Source organism: Gastrolobium bilobum, unplaced genomic scaffold (genome assembly GCF_033153095.1).
Source record: "Gastrolobium bilobum isolate Gb01-03AN ecotype WA unplaced genomic scaffold, APGP_CSIRO_Gbil_v1 utg17710, whole genome shotgun sequence".
NCBI lineage: Eukaryota > Viridiplantae > Streptophyta > Magnoliopsida > Fabales > Fabaceae > Gastrolobium > Gastrolobium bilobum.
Window position 1 is genome coordinate 57,429 of NW_026895897.1, and position 15,201 is coordinate 72,629.

Sequence of the window (15,201 nt, forward strand, 5' to 3'; positions counted from 1 at the left end):
GAATAAAGCTGTAGGGCTGTATATGGTTAGTTTCCATCGGCTTCTTAAATTGGGCATCCATTCCATAATCGAACTAGTACAACGAGTGTGACTTAGATCAATGTTAAAACTCATCTAATAAAAGAACTAATACTTTGATAGAAAGATTATTAGCAAGTAGAGTCGACGAATGAGGTGAAGCTGAGTGCATTAAAAGACGCAATGTAAAATGAGCATAACTCACTTCATGTGTCTTGTTTTGAACAGTGAATGTCGGTCAACAGGATGACTGAATGCCGGATTTGATGGTGCAACTGTGGATTGGGAGTGACGGTTTTAATAGTGTATCGCGTTGTGTATGAAGAGTTAGATGCTTGTTTTACAATCATCAACTATAGCATCATAAGAACAAACATCAAATCCACACATTTTTGGGTCTTTTATTTTATTCATTCAATTTCTCCCCTCATTCTACAGAGAGGGAGAAGAAACAAACTGTCTAGGTAAACTAAAAAGATCTTTCCCTTCAAAAGGAGAACTCCATTCCCTAGAACCAGATGTTTCAGCAGAAAATGCTCCACCATCTTGCAACCCAGGCAACGGAACCATGCTCCCATTAGAGGGTATTGATCTAATTGATGTCTGAGCAACCAAGCCAGAAGCATTTGAGCCGTATATATGAGCATTACTTTTTGTAAAAGGTGAAAGCCCCATCCATAATGCATTTGACCTTGGTGGAGATAAACCTCTATCCAAGGACCAGTCTATGTTGGTATAATCGAATTGTACTGACCCACCAGTGCTCCAGTCTACCGGAGAAGTTGCCCCTGATGTCACAGCTGATCCTTTACCAGAAAAGAGTCCTAGAGAAGAGGCAGCGGCCAGCGTTGGGGATGCGGCCGTCCTATTCCAAATGCCATTCCCTCGGTCAGTTGCTTGGAGATCTACTGGATTGCTGCTGCCAGAAACAAACTGTTGTCGAGTTTGATACTGAAGTTGATGGTACATTTGATTAGAACTGACATAGTTTGAATTGAGGCATCTAGTGCTAGTATTGTGGGACATAAAGCCATTGGGCCTCATCACTTCTACACTGTTAGGTGGATACCAACTGGCACCTACTCCAGGAGGAGAGGAACTCATGCTTGTGGCTGGAACCTGTTTTGCATTTACAGTTTGAGGCCGCTGCATTACAACTACTGGTTCCCTAGCTGATCCAGGTTGAGGGTTCTTATAATCACCTCCAACAGCCATATAAGAAGCTTCAGTCTTAGCGGGTGTGGGTGACACTTGCAAAGGTGATGCCAATGAATAAGAAACAGAAGGATTAGATCCTGCATTTGACCACCTCTTGTCAGCTGGTATAGCAGTTTGTTGTTGGGGATTTGTCCATTCAGGCTTAGGTTGGATTTTCTTAAGAGGCTGCACATGTCTAATACTGGATTCTGTAGATCCTCCAATCAAAACTGCTGCCTTTGTGTAGTTAAAATCCTTTTCATCCTTTTTGGGTTGATTTGGAGAGAGAAGGGGTTTTGTCTGTAGCCTTGCACTCTGACTCACAACTTCTGACAGCTTACTCTTGTTAATGTGAGAAGGATCACCAGTTTCCTCTGGCATTGGTGAACCAAGTGGTGGATCCAGCTTTAGTTCTCTCAAAGACTCTGCAGCCTTATCAAGATCACCCTCACAAGCAACAACTGCTCTTTCAACCTCCTGTTTTGAGCAACCGTACCTGGTTTCTAGGTCTGCAATCCGAGCAAGTTCTTCTGATATGTCAATTTTCAAATTGTCCCCACCTATATTTTTATTCTTGTGATTATCTGCGTCTTCACCACCTTCAAACAGCCATGCTACTGATTCCTCAACCCTTCCTTCATTCAGTATCAATGCCACTGTTGCACGATCATGAGAAAACCCCATTGCCACAAGCTGTTGAGCAAGTGCCTCAAGCTTCCTTGACATAAGATATCCACTGCAACGTTCATGCAACTCTTGTGCTCGCCTTTCCTTCTGCCGTTGATGTTTTCTCTCATTCTTCTGGCGGATTTTCTCTCTTTTGTCATTATCAGCTCCTGGTACAGCTTCCAGTCGAACAGGAGTACTAGAAGCTTTGTCTTTATGGTCCTCTGACTCACCAGACCAACTACCATTATTAGAAACAGAATCATACTCCACGCCAGCTATCACTGAACCCTCAGGATGTTCATCCGTCTCATCTATGTTCCGAAAACGGCCATTAGAATGTAGTGGTGATGTAGAAGATGTTGGTGACATCTCCAGAGTATGGAATGTTCCCAATAATGGGTTGTACGCACTTGATGGTATACCAGATACTGCATTACCCGATCCTGAAGGCTTGGCAGGAGACTTCTGAGCTTCCTTGCCTGCCTTTTTGTCTTTAGACTTGGATTTGGATGCAGGAGACATCTCCTTACAAGCAAATATGTCCCTGCAACATAAGAGAAAATTAATTAGACAAATTGTTTTCTAACGGACTACCAAATTAGTATAGTAACAACAATATATAACAAATATGGCACGCATCAACAAAATCGAAGACCAAACCATATCTACCAGACAACATTTTGCTAACATAAATACCATCATGATTGTGGATCTGTTTGCAAACAATTAAGTGTGTAAAGGTTGGGGGAAGACAGTGGAAAACTGTAAGAGTCTTGGTATATGTTAAACATTATAGGGATTCAGATAAGGAAGGAAAAAAAGAGGCAAGATATTTATCGAGAAATATTTATTGTTCTTATTATAAGACCGTGATTGGATCCACATGTTCGGTAAAAAGAAGATCTTCTTGTTTGAGAATAACAAAATAAGGAAAGTGTTCAATTGGAACATGAAAACGGGACTACATTGGTCCTTGTTACTTTTCGGGACGGAGTGGAAGAAAGGGGAGATTCTCGTGATCACTAAATAATTTGTAATTGACATTGATTTGAAGGACACATTATTTATACTAATGATAGATTTCAAATCCTAGGAAAAAAATGAAAGAGTAAAGCCTCTTTTGGGTACCTAACAAAAAAATACGGTCCTCACTTTAGTACGTTACTAAAAAAAAATTAGTCCCTAGGTCCCTAAGAAATTCAAAGTTAAAATCGTGATCCCTCACAAATTCTAAAAAGACCCACATTAGTCTCTCAAAAGAACTAAAATGGGTCCACTTTAAATTTCATAGGGACCAGACGACCAATTTTTTTTTTTAAGGGACTAAAGTAAGAACTGTGTTTTTTGTTAGGGACCCAAAAATGGCTTTACTCAAAAGGAAACAAATCATGAAATTTATAGATATGTGAAACTAACCTAATACGAACATTGGGAGAGTGTTAGGAATAGTCATTACGGAAAGGGGTTGATAGAAAGTTGTTAGTCTGTTGTATTTGGGTGTTAGTTACATTGTTTCAGTTGTTACTTTCTTATGCTTTTAGATACTGTTAGGTTTTATAAATAGAGTGGGCAGAATGTATATTGGTATGTGTGAAATATGAATAACAAAGTATTGGTTTTTCTTTCTGAATTTTCTCTCATTCTCGTCTTTTCTCTTCGCTTTCTCTGGCAAAGCGTAACATTGGTGCTTTCATTTTCTCTGGCAAAGCGTAACATTGGTGCTTTCATTGGAACACCATTATTTCGTTTTCTCCTTCATTCTTTCATCCTTTTTAGCTTCTCTTCATGATGAGGATCCAAGAACTATATGAGAAATTACGTTCTTTACAGCTGCGTCTGGATGCCAATCTTGATGAAATCAGAGTCCAAGTAGCTGATACGAAGATTTAAATTTCTCTTCTGGCGTCTCAAATGCAACAGCTTCAAGAAGCTGTGCTTTTCTGCCATGCTCCAATGTGAGAAACTCCTTTGGGTCCTTCATTTTCATTTCATTCATCAATACAAAATGAGCTCAATGATCAACGTTCACTGGGTGAAGTGCAAATTCAGAGTCCACAAGAACCCATAGTTGCTGATCAGAAACAGAACCAGAACCAACCCATCTTGCAAAAATCTCCAGCAACAATAATTGATCATAGCCAAGAACAAGATCATTCAATGGTGGAGCCCTCTAACCTCTTCCCCCTGCTGCGTCTCCACAGTTTCAACAACAGCCAGCCATCATTTGGGTCAAGAGGCTTCTTAACAACCCACCATACACACAAAGTGTTTGACGAAATTCCACACAAAAGCGATTTTTGTTATTCGGTCATGATTGTGGATCTTGCTCAGAATTCACGGCCATGTCAGAGAAATCTTTCTGACATGTATATGGAGTTTGTTTGGGAAAAGCAACGAGTTGTTTTACATGGTGAAAAGGATGTGACACAAGCTAATGATGAGCTTGCAAAATGCTTTGCGTTATCTGTTACAGAAGAAAACGTGACACATGCTGATATATTACCAGACTTGGTTGTTATCAAAGATAATGCAGAAACAGTACACTTCAATTCTTTTTTCTTCTTTTGTTTTCCTTGGGACCCAGGAGAATTTCCAATTTTTTAGTTTTTGTTGTTGTATCCATCGAACCTCGAGGACAAGGTTCATTTCCAACGAGGTGGGAATGTTACGGTTAAGTGAAAGAAATAATAAACGTGAATAAAGGTACTGATAGGGGTTTGAATAAAGTACTGTGTATTAGAGAGTTGTATATAAGAATGGATAGATGTATTCTGAAGTCATTCTTGAATAAACAAATCAGTTCTCTTGTTACTTTTCTCTTTCGTTCTCTCTCTCTCTTAGGGTCATTACCCTAACATTGGTGCTTTCATTGAGAATTGAGGCCACATAAAGGACTACCTAGAGGCTGGATTAAGGTGCCATACCTCCCAAATGGGTATTATACTGAATATTGATAGGTAAGTAAAGCCGCAAAAAAGGAAAAGGCTACCATCGGGTCAGTGTCGATAAAGTGAAAGTCGCCGTAGACGTCGGCCCTTAAAGAAGGTGGCAATATTACAACTCCCACATTAGTTGCCTATACAACTAATGAGTGGTTTATAAGGCCTTGGGCACTCCCACCCTTTGAGCTAGCTTTCTCTGACCCTGTTCTGATTCCTCGATCTCCATCAGCACCCCAGGTGACACCAAGAGAGTCCCCTCCTGTAGAAGGAAAGCCATGTAGGAACTAGTCCAAGTTACGAGAGGGTGTTGGCATGAAGCAGAACATGGATCCAATAGGGAACCTCACAAATCGTTTCTTGACCATCCCTTTCCCCAAGTTCCTAATATTGTCATTAAGCCTTACAAAGCCACTGCAAATCTGCTTCAATTTCCTCATCGAAATTTTTTTCATGATTGGGTTTGCACCCTTTACCTTTCATAGCTTATTGGTGGCTACTGATACTTTTACCCTTCTTGGTCAAAAACAAACCCCCTAAATTTTTGTTCCTTCTGGCCCCAACTGGAGTATCTCATGTGTCCAAAGTAACACTGCAATATTACCCATTGATCTTCTACCTCCACCTTGTAGCTATGGATGACGAACGATTTTCTCTATTTCATGGACCTTGAGGACAAGGTCCCTTTTGTAGGGGTAGGTAATGTTAGGAATAGTGATTAGGGAAAAGGGTTGTTAGAAAGTTGTTAGTCTGTTATACTTTATACTTTGGGTGTTAGTTACATTGTTTCAGTTGTTACTTTCTTATGCTTTTAGATACTGTTACGTGTATAAATAGAGTGGGAAGAATGTATATCGGTATGTGTGAAATATGGAATAACAAAGTATTGGTTTTTCTTTCTAAATTTTTTCTCTCATTCTCGTCTTTTCTCTTCGCTTTCTCGGCAAAGCGTAATAGAGAGCCTCACCTAAAAAGCTAACTTATAAGGTAGAAGAGCCCAAAGTCCATATAAATCTTACACTAGAACCTTATGTTTCTAATATGGGACTCCAAGTCCTATACCTTTCAATTGGATCGTAACATCCCACCACGCTTCCGTTGTGCTTGGATTACATAAGAAAGAAAGTTACGCTTGATATCTCTATAGAAACTCTGAGAAGAAAATATCCTCTAGCCCTTTCCTCTCACTCAACTATTGAGTAACAATAATGAAGAAAGCTTCCTTCACAATAACCATCCTTCTCCTTTATATTTTCTCGTCTCTTATCATTACCTACATCAGTTATAAGTCTCCTATTATAAACTGCGTTGTCCACATACTCATTCAGTTACAAATCAGTAATTGTTCCTCCTATTATAAGTGTAAGGTAGCCAATGCAACAACTAGTTAGTGCCATTGATTGTTCTTAGTCTTCAACCATTCCACTTCTAAATAACCGACAGTTATTACAGTGGCAGATAGAACTGAATCTGCATTGAACGTGCTTGAAACATAATCATGGACTTCAAATACAACAAAATTATATATATATATATATATATATATATGTTGTGTGTGTGTGTGTGTGCGCTCAAACAGACACTCTCTAGGATGAATCTCATAAACGTTAAAGACCATACATCTTCAAAAACAACCCAACATTCTCCAAATATTTAAGCCACATTGAAGCATCAATTACGACACTAAACTTTTGGCTCTCCCACAAATACCAACATCAATATTTATTATTCCTCCTCTACACCATTGCCATTTAATATTCTAATTAGTAACAAACAAGATTTAAAAAAAAATAGTGATCTTCTGACAACCAAACACCAGATGGAGTTATGCATATGGAAGCCATGCCACAGGTAGCAATCCAACTCAATCACAAAGTTAGAAGTTCTTCCCCAAAGCTCAGCACTGTCCCAAAATTTGCATAACTAACTAACCAGTCATCCCAAATAAAAATTCAAACTCTTGACAAGACAACCAAGCAACAACTATAACACCACATCGTACATAACCAAGCCCATGAAAATTTCCACTTCCTCGCCAAAACAACCCACAAAATCCGCATCAACGAAAGAGCCACCGTGAGCCCAGCACGTGATTTGCCTCTCAGTCTCAAGGATCAATCCACAAACAATCCCAATCCAAACATGACCCAAAATCTCGATTCCAAAACAGCATATTCGATAAATCGGAATGCGGAATTCAAATTACGGAATTTCATAATTGCGTAAAAGAAAAAAAGCAAAACCAAAAAAACTGAAACCACATAAGAGTCTAATTCGCGGAAGATCACAGCCATAGATTCAGATTAAAATCCCGGAAAACAGAGAGAGGCAGAGAGAGAATTGAGAAACAGAGGGAGACGGCGGAGAAGAAGAACGAACCTGTGGATTGAGCTGTTGATATGAAGAACGAACGGTTGCACTGTTAAAGAGATATAGGTTTTTCGAGGCACAAAACTGAAATTGGGGGAATTAGGGTTTTGATTTGAAAAAAAAGAAGAGATCTGAAAATTGCGAAAAACGAAACGAAACGAAAAAAACACCCAAATTCTGAATGTACTTTTTTGTTGCAATTCGTACGTTTTTCCCTTTTATTTTTTTGCCTTCCCCATTTTTTTCTTTCTTTTAAATTTCGTTTTGTTTGTTTTTCATTTTCTAGATATACACTCTCAGCGAGCCACGTGTGAGTCAGAATGAAATTATAACTGTTGCAGAAGAACTTCTAGAATATGCACAGTGTCATTTAATTGCAGAAGTGTCAAGTTTTACAAGAAGAAAACGAAACTTTAATCAAGTTGTTCCATCGAAGAGGATTTTGTTTGATATTGAACCGGCCAACTTGTGATTAGCGATAGAAGTGATAAGACATCACTCGAGGCTGGAAAGCAAAGCATGAAGTCAAGATTGGTGAGCAATTTTGTAAAATTCGGCCCACCCATTCATTGACTCGGTTAGAGTGATGGATAAGTGAATTATTGATTTAACCGTTTAAATTTAATAAATAAATATAAATTCATATTTCATATTTAAAATTTTAAGAAAACATAAAAACCGCGTTTCGTTCGAGATACGGTCACTTTGAGTATTTGGTGATTCCTTTTGGACTCACGAATGCACCCGCAGTGTTCATGGATTACATGAACCGAATTTTCCAACCGTACCAGGATAAGTTTGTAATCGTCTTCATTGACGATATCTTGATTTAGTCCAAGACGGAGGAGGAGCATGTTGAGCACTTGAGGTTTGTGTTGCAAGTGTTGAAGGAGAAAAAGTTGTACGCTAAGCCTTCGAAGTGTGAGTTATGGCTCAACTCTATGAAGTTTCTTGGGCATGTGACTTCTGCTGAGGGAGTTGCAGTGGATCCCAACAAGATTGAAGCTGTGCTAGATTGGGAAAGGCCCAAGACGGTTACTGAAGTGAGGAGTTTCTTGGGTCTGGCAGGTTACTACCGGAGGTTCATTAAGGGATTCTCTATAACACCTCGCATTTCTAAGTTTAAATATTAGTATATTAAATGAGAATTAAGAGGCAGGATTAGTGAAAATCCTGAAAATTAGGCCAAAATACAAAGAAAGGGCAAAACAATAATTAGCCAACACGCAACCCTAGGAAGATAAAAATTGAGTAGAAGGTCTCAGATGATAAAAAGAACCCTGGAAATGGATTGAGAATGAAAATTGAGTGGATAGGCAAGTTTCAGAAAAATCATAGAATAATATTTTTACTGGGTAAAAATATTGCGGTACGATTGCACCGTAAAACGTGTCGATTGAGTTTTGAGCTCTAGGTTTCAAATATGAGTTATAAATGGTTTATAGAACTAGGAAATATGATTTCTGATAAAATTTGATGGAATTAAGTTAGTTTGGGGAAGCGTGCCAACGACGCGCGCAACAGCTTAAAACAGTGTTTTCTCCGAACGACCGAAAAACTCTGGATTCATCTGATCAAGTATAATTAAAGGACAATGGTTAATGTCAAAAATTAGAGTTTCTAAATAGGTTTTGAATGTACGGATGTTTAGTGGAATCGGAGGGAAATTCAGATTAGTTTTAAATCGCGTGAGGTGGCGGTGGGACCCACCTCACTTAAAATCACTTAGCCACCTAAGCACTCTCACTATTCATCATCACTTCCCCCTCTCCTTCCAGCCCAAAACCGCGCCCTCTCCCTCTCTTTCCCCAAATTTTTCTCCAAACCTTCTCCTCACTTAAATCACTGATTCTCCACCAAATCCAACAAAATTTGTGTTGAAATTTGTTGGAAAAGACCTTCTAAACACATTGGTAGCACTCTTGAGCTTTGAAACCGTTTCTTTGGGGAGATCCAAGCCATTTTCAGCTGCGAATTTTTGGAGAAAATTGATGTTCATGGAGTCATTTAGTCTTCGATTGCTTGGATAAGTCTTGGAGGAGTGCCAAGCCTTGGTTGTGAGTATGTTTCCACCCTATTTCCATGGTTTAGTTGTAGATAATATTTATGAACCCTAAACCTTTAAATTTTGGTGTGTGATGTTAGAGAGCTCAACTGGGAAAAGTTTATACATGAATGTGTCTTAGAATAATGTGTATTAGCTATAAATGCAATGAAAATTTTAGGTGAAAAATATGATTTTGTAACTTAGAATATTTTGAGATGTCATGACTTTGGATTTTGAAAATGTGTTAGGATTTTATTTGTGAGTTTTTGGATGATTACATGTTGATATAATGGTAGAGTGTGAAGTTTGGAAGGGTTGAAAATTGAATGAAATTCCTTGGGATTACTTAGGCTACAATTCGACCATTTAGAGAAGTGTAGGGAATGGATGTTGTTTGTATTGATTGGATGATGTTTCAAGTGTTAAATGGTATTTAAATGGGTTGTGTAGTGGTTGGAAAGTGGAAGAATCAATGAAAACTAATAAATGGTATTAAGGGTCATAAAGGATTATAGAGTGAAATATTAAGTAAAACGACGCTTAAAAGACGTAAAATGGAAAAACGGCACTTGATTTAGCCTTTGGGCAACCTAAGGATGTATAATAAAAAGAGAAAGAAAATTTAGAAAAATAAATTTTGGATTAAGCCTTGTTTGGCCGAACCTACCTAGTGTCGGTGTAGGAATTTGACGTTATTCGCGTTTTGATAGATTGCGATGTACTGACGATTCGTACATGGATATGTAGGTTGCCGTACGTCGATTTGAACCCCGAACTGTGAGTCAGTGGATTGCCCTTGGTCCTAGACCAAGTGGATTGAGGTAAGTGGTTGGATCAATGCATGTATAATTGTAAATTGGCATGTGTTGTATGAGTTTTTGAGTAATTGGGAATGTCCTCTGTGTAGGCATTCTGTTGAATAACAAGTTTGGAAAATAAGCTGCTGTGGAGCTAAGTGGAGGAACATATTGAGGTAACCTCTTGGTACTGGGGCTTGTTCCTCTTGTGTGTTCCACCATACCCGTTGAGGGTGATGGTAGGAAATATATATGAATAGTGTAGAATAACATGAGCATGCATGTAGTATTTATGAGGGTACTTATGTACCGAGTCTCTGGGCAGTAGACAGTGTAGCCTTCGGGCAGTTTCGAACTTCCACTGGATAGGTCTCCGAGAGGGAGTTCCAGTTGACCCAGGGTCGTGGTGTGTGATCCGAATAGGAGCACACTAGGAAGTCTCGGGTGTATGCGGATGGGAGGGATACCTTGGTTGATGTTCTAGGAACACGCCTTGGATGAGACCCGTAGGCTTATATGCCGAGGACGTTGCGTGGTATTGGTAGCTACCATTCCCGCTTCGTCGTATTTTGTATTCCTACATTCCCCAGTTTCTCTAAATCCCTTGCTTTATCCCGTTTTGAAAAGTGGTTATTTTAGATTATTTATATGCATCGAAGTGAGCCATTGGGCGAAGTTTTCTCCAGAACCTCTAGGTTACTGAGATATATTCGGATATCTCACCCCGTCTTGGGGGCTTTATTTCAGGAGGTAGCAGTGGCACCGAAGCGACGGGCAAGAAGCCCATAGGATGATTAGTCGGAGCATTTTTACTGTTTTGCATTTTGATGGCCATGTGGCCTAGACTAGACTTAGGGCATGAGCATCTCATATGTATGTAGGATGAGTTTCATAGTCATATTTGTTCATGTCGTTTTGCCTAAGTCTAGTAGTTTACGTCATTTAAGCTTATGTTTCAATTTGTAAGTTAAAGTTGTAATATTTGTAAGTTGTAATATTTGTGTGAGATGTTATAAGTATACATGGATATTGATGTAATATGATGGAAGGGCTTTAGGCCTATTTTAGGATTATGATTATATGCTTATGTTGAGAAATTGCATGTAAATGGACTTTGGTGATTGAAACAAGTTAAAGATTTATAAAGTGAGCTATATAGTATGAATTGTGTAATAAATATAAACTGAGTTAGGTTGTAAGTGTCCCAAGGCATTGTTGGTCCTTGTGTGTGCCACCCATTGGTTATTAGGTACAATTGAGACACTAGTGAGCATTTACAACTTGGGGATTTTAGGAAAAACAAAGGAAACTCTGGCTTTCTATAGAATTGGCAGATTTTAGACGAACTTTGGGAGAGCATATCTCCCTCCACAGAGGTCCGATAGGGACGTTCCATACGCCATTTTGAAGCTTGAGATGTCTCCTACATTGTGTAAAAATCTGTGAATATTTTGGGTTTCACGCAGCCCTGTAGAAGCCTGTGAACATGGACTGTTTAGAACGCTCCTATGCAGGGGCTGTTTCTAGCAGTTTTTGGGAATTTTATTCCCGCTTCGTTTCTCTGTCAAATTAAAAGCGTATGATATATCAAATTGAAGGAAGAGGTGTCTAGTTTGTGGTGTAAAAATTTGAGAGAAATTGGATGAGTGGATTTTCTACAGTAATTCATGGAGTGAGGGGTGTTTAGAGTTGTTTTGGGGTTGGCTGGCAGTTTTGCTTGTCCAACTCCAAACGACGATAACTGGAGCAAACGAGCTCTAAATAAAGCGTGCGATAGCTTCCTAGAAAGGTAATTAAGTAAGAAAAAAGGATAGCTAGAAAGGAAGGTCTGGTTTTGTGCGGTGATTCCGCAGAAAAATAATTACCGAACCATGTTCGGATAGGTAGAAAACGTAAAATTGAGAAATTAGCTAAGTGAGTTTATGGGAACCCCTTAGTGGCTTTTAATAAGTAAAATAAGTTAGAAGATTAGTTTAAATAAGTATTCCGCAAATAGTCTACAGTTACGGTCACAGCTTTTAATTATTACATTTTTTATTGTTTTAAATACTCGCGTAATAACGAAAAAAGTTTATTCGTATTTTTATAAATGAATTGTTGTGATTATAACTGCGCTTAATATCATAATTAATGTTAACAATACCGGTGTACAACAGGTTGTTACATTCTCCACAATGTTTCTACCATTGACTCGCCTTACCCGGAAGGAGACTCCATTTGTGTGAACTCACGAGTGTGAGGAGTGCTTTCAGGAGTTGAAGGAGAGATTGACTACCGCTCTAGTGTTGATCCTTCCTGATCCTGATGAGCAGTTTGAGCTTTACTGTGATGCTTCTGGAAAGGGGCTAGGTTGTGTGTTGATGTAGACCGATAGAGTTGTCGCGTATGCTTCGAGGCAGTTGAAGTCTCATGAGGAGAACTACCTGACTCATGATTTGGAGTTGGCTGCGATTGTTTTTGCTTTCAAGATTTGGAGGCATTATCTGTTTGGTATGCAGTTCGCTGTATTCAGTGACTACAAGAGCTTGAAGTATTTGTTTGATCAGAAGAAGCTGAACATGAGGCAAAGGAGATGGATGGAGTTTCTGAATGACTACAACTTTGAGTTGAAGTATCATCCTGATGTGGTTGCTGATGATCTGAGTCGAAAATCCATGAGTCTATCCAGTTTGTCGATAGGTGACTTTGATGTTATTGAGAAGTTTCGAGATCTGTCGGTGACTTCTTTTTTTGGGGGTGCACTTCTCGAGATGGAGACTGTGAGAGTCAGAAACGAGCTTATGGAGAAGATCCAAATTGCGCAAGTGCAGAGAGAGTTCTTGGACTACGTGAAGAACCAAAGCGGTGTGTTTTGGAATGAAGATGGAATTTTGTTGTTCCAGAAGATGATTGTGGTTCCTCGAGTTCATTTGACCGAAAAGGTTATGGCAGAGGCCCATAAGGGCCAGTTCACTGTACACTCTGGTGCTACAAAGATGTATCAAGATTTGAAGAGGAATTTCTGGTGGCCGGGCATGAAGAAAGACATAGTTTTGTATGTGTCCAAGTGTTTGATTTGCCAGAAGGTGAAGATAGAAAACCAGAAGCCGTCTGGTAAGCTTCAACCTCTTGAGATCCCGGAGTGGAAATGTGAGAGCATTTCCATGGACTTCTTGGGGGTTTGCCGAAGACTCAGGTTGGCTGCGACTCTATCTGGGTCATTATGGACAGACTGACGAAATTCTTCCCATTTTCTTTCAGTTAAGGTGAGCTTCACTACTGAGCAGTCGGCCAGACTATATGTTCGCGAGATTGTGAGACTTCACGGGGTGCCCGAGAGTATCATCAATGATAGGGACCTGAAGTTCACATCTCAGTTCTGGGAGGCGTTGTAGGAAGCTTTCAGTATGCAGTTGAGATTGAGTACCGCCTATCACCCTCAGACTGACGGACAGACTGAGCGGACTATCCAGACCTTGGAGGACATGTTGAGGGCTTGCACTTTGGAGCACGTGACACGAGCTGTCGAACTCGCGCAAATTAAAAAAAATTTATTAGGGTTCAAAAAATTTGCAGTAAAGTGGAAACCCTAAGTCTTCTCTCAAGGAAATTGTTTGGGTAAAAATCATTTTTGAAAACAGAAAATAAAAAAGGGGTTTTTTTTATTTCAGTTTAATAATTTAAAAGGCAGAATATAAAATTGGAATTAAAATTCGTAATTATAAATTAACCAACCTAAGGTTAGGGTTCCATAGATATCTTTCCTCGTATAAAGAGATATCAGAATCGTGATTGATTGTCAATTGAATCAGAATCCTTATTTCCAATTGACAACCCTCTCTAAGCGATCGCTTAGCATTTGATCAAATACGATGTTTTTACTCATACAATCGCAGAGTATCAGTCCGTTTGATTTAAGGTCATAGGGTCAATCAATCTAATCATCAAATATGATGATTAATCCCTTTCCATAATCGCAATCGCGAACCTCAGATTGAATATCCACAATCGCACGATATCAATCTAAGTTTGGAAGGGAAACGAAACTGATTTAAAATAAAGCGCAGATCCTCAAGACTAATCCTTGGAATCTGTTACCCTTAGGTTGATTAAAAGGTTCTTAGCCTCGCATGGCTAAGGTAAACATAATTAAAAATTAAAAAGAATAAGAACAGAAGAAGAAGAAGAAGAAGAACATAATTGAATTGAAATTTAGAGAAAACTTGTCTGTCGTCAAAAACTGACTGCCGAAGGGTTTCCTAAAGTCTCCCTTAAATAGTCATCATTCAGAACGGCTAGGGTTTCACCGCTTCGGCCCATACATAAATTAAAAGATGAATAAAATAAAATAAAACAATAAAACATGGCCTTGGGCCCTAAACTCATTGGGTCGTAATGTGAATTACAAGTCCAAACGTCAAAATAAAATTCCAGCAAAAACACGTCATCTTGAGCTCAGGTTTGGACCATCGTCTCGTTCGAATTGGGCTTCAATAGCTGAAAAAAGTAGTGTAAATTTGAAAAAAACAACAAGAACGGAGTCAATCAGACATCTGCAGAGTGAGATATGGTCAAAATACAAAAGTAGTGTAAATTTGAAAAATAATGACGAAAATCAATTAAACCCAATTAAAATCTAGAATTGTGATTTGACCCAAAAGACCTTTATTTAATTCAAATAAATCATAAAAATACCAACCAAGAGTAATAAATAAGTGTAACAAAATATGAGTTATCAATAGGGTTTAGCATGGTATAGGTACCTGCCATTGGCAGAGTTTTCTTATAACAACAGTTTTCATGCTAGCTTGAGCATGGCACCCTACGAGGCATTGTATGGTAGAAGGTGTCGGACTCCTACCTGCGGGTCTGAGGTTGGAGATAAGGAGTTGTTTGGCTTGGACTTTGTCCAAGATACCACCCAGCAGATTCAGATGATCCGAGAGAAACTGAAGCAGGCGCAGAATCGCCAGAAGAGCTACTACGATGTCAAGCATCGTCCACTGGAGTTCAGTGAGGGTGAGCACATGTTTCTGAGACTTTCATCTGTCACCGGTGTTGGTCAGGCCCTCGGAGTGAGGAAGCTGAGCCCGAGATTCATTGGGCCCTACCAGATCCTTGGTAGAGTAAGACCTGTTGCCTACCGGCTTGCCTTGCCTCCGAACATGGCCGACATCCACGACGT

General features: G+C 39.3%; 1 protein-coding gene across 5 annotated transcripts; it reads right to left on the bottom strand.

Moving 5' to 3' along the window:
* Window positions 1-175: 175 nt before the first annotated feature.
* LOC133296743 (uncharacterized) lies at window positions 176-7,424 on the bottom strand. 5 transcript variants are annotated; one of them, XM_061495798.1, is made up of 2 exons: window positions 7,401-7,424; window positions 176-2,428 (listed from the first exon to the last, which is right to left on the bottom strand). In XM_061495798.1, the coding sequence occupies exon 2, from the start codon at window positions 2,404-2,406 to the stop codon at window positions 451-453; it is 1,956 nt and encodes a 651-aa protein (XP_061351782.1). In that variant the 5' UTR covers window positions 2,407-2,428; window positions 7,401-7,424; the 3' UTR covers window positions 176-450. The 5 variants fall into 5 exon arrangements, with proteins under 5 accessions (XP_061351782.1, XP_061351777.1, XP_061351781.1 ...); XM_061495793.1 differs by lacking the exon at window positions 7,401-7,424 and adding an exon at window positions 7,203-7,394; XM_061495797.1 differs by lacking the exon at window positions 7,401-7,424 and adding an exon at window positions 3,704-3,986.
* Window positions 7,425-15,201: the final 7,777 nt, after the last annotated feature.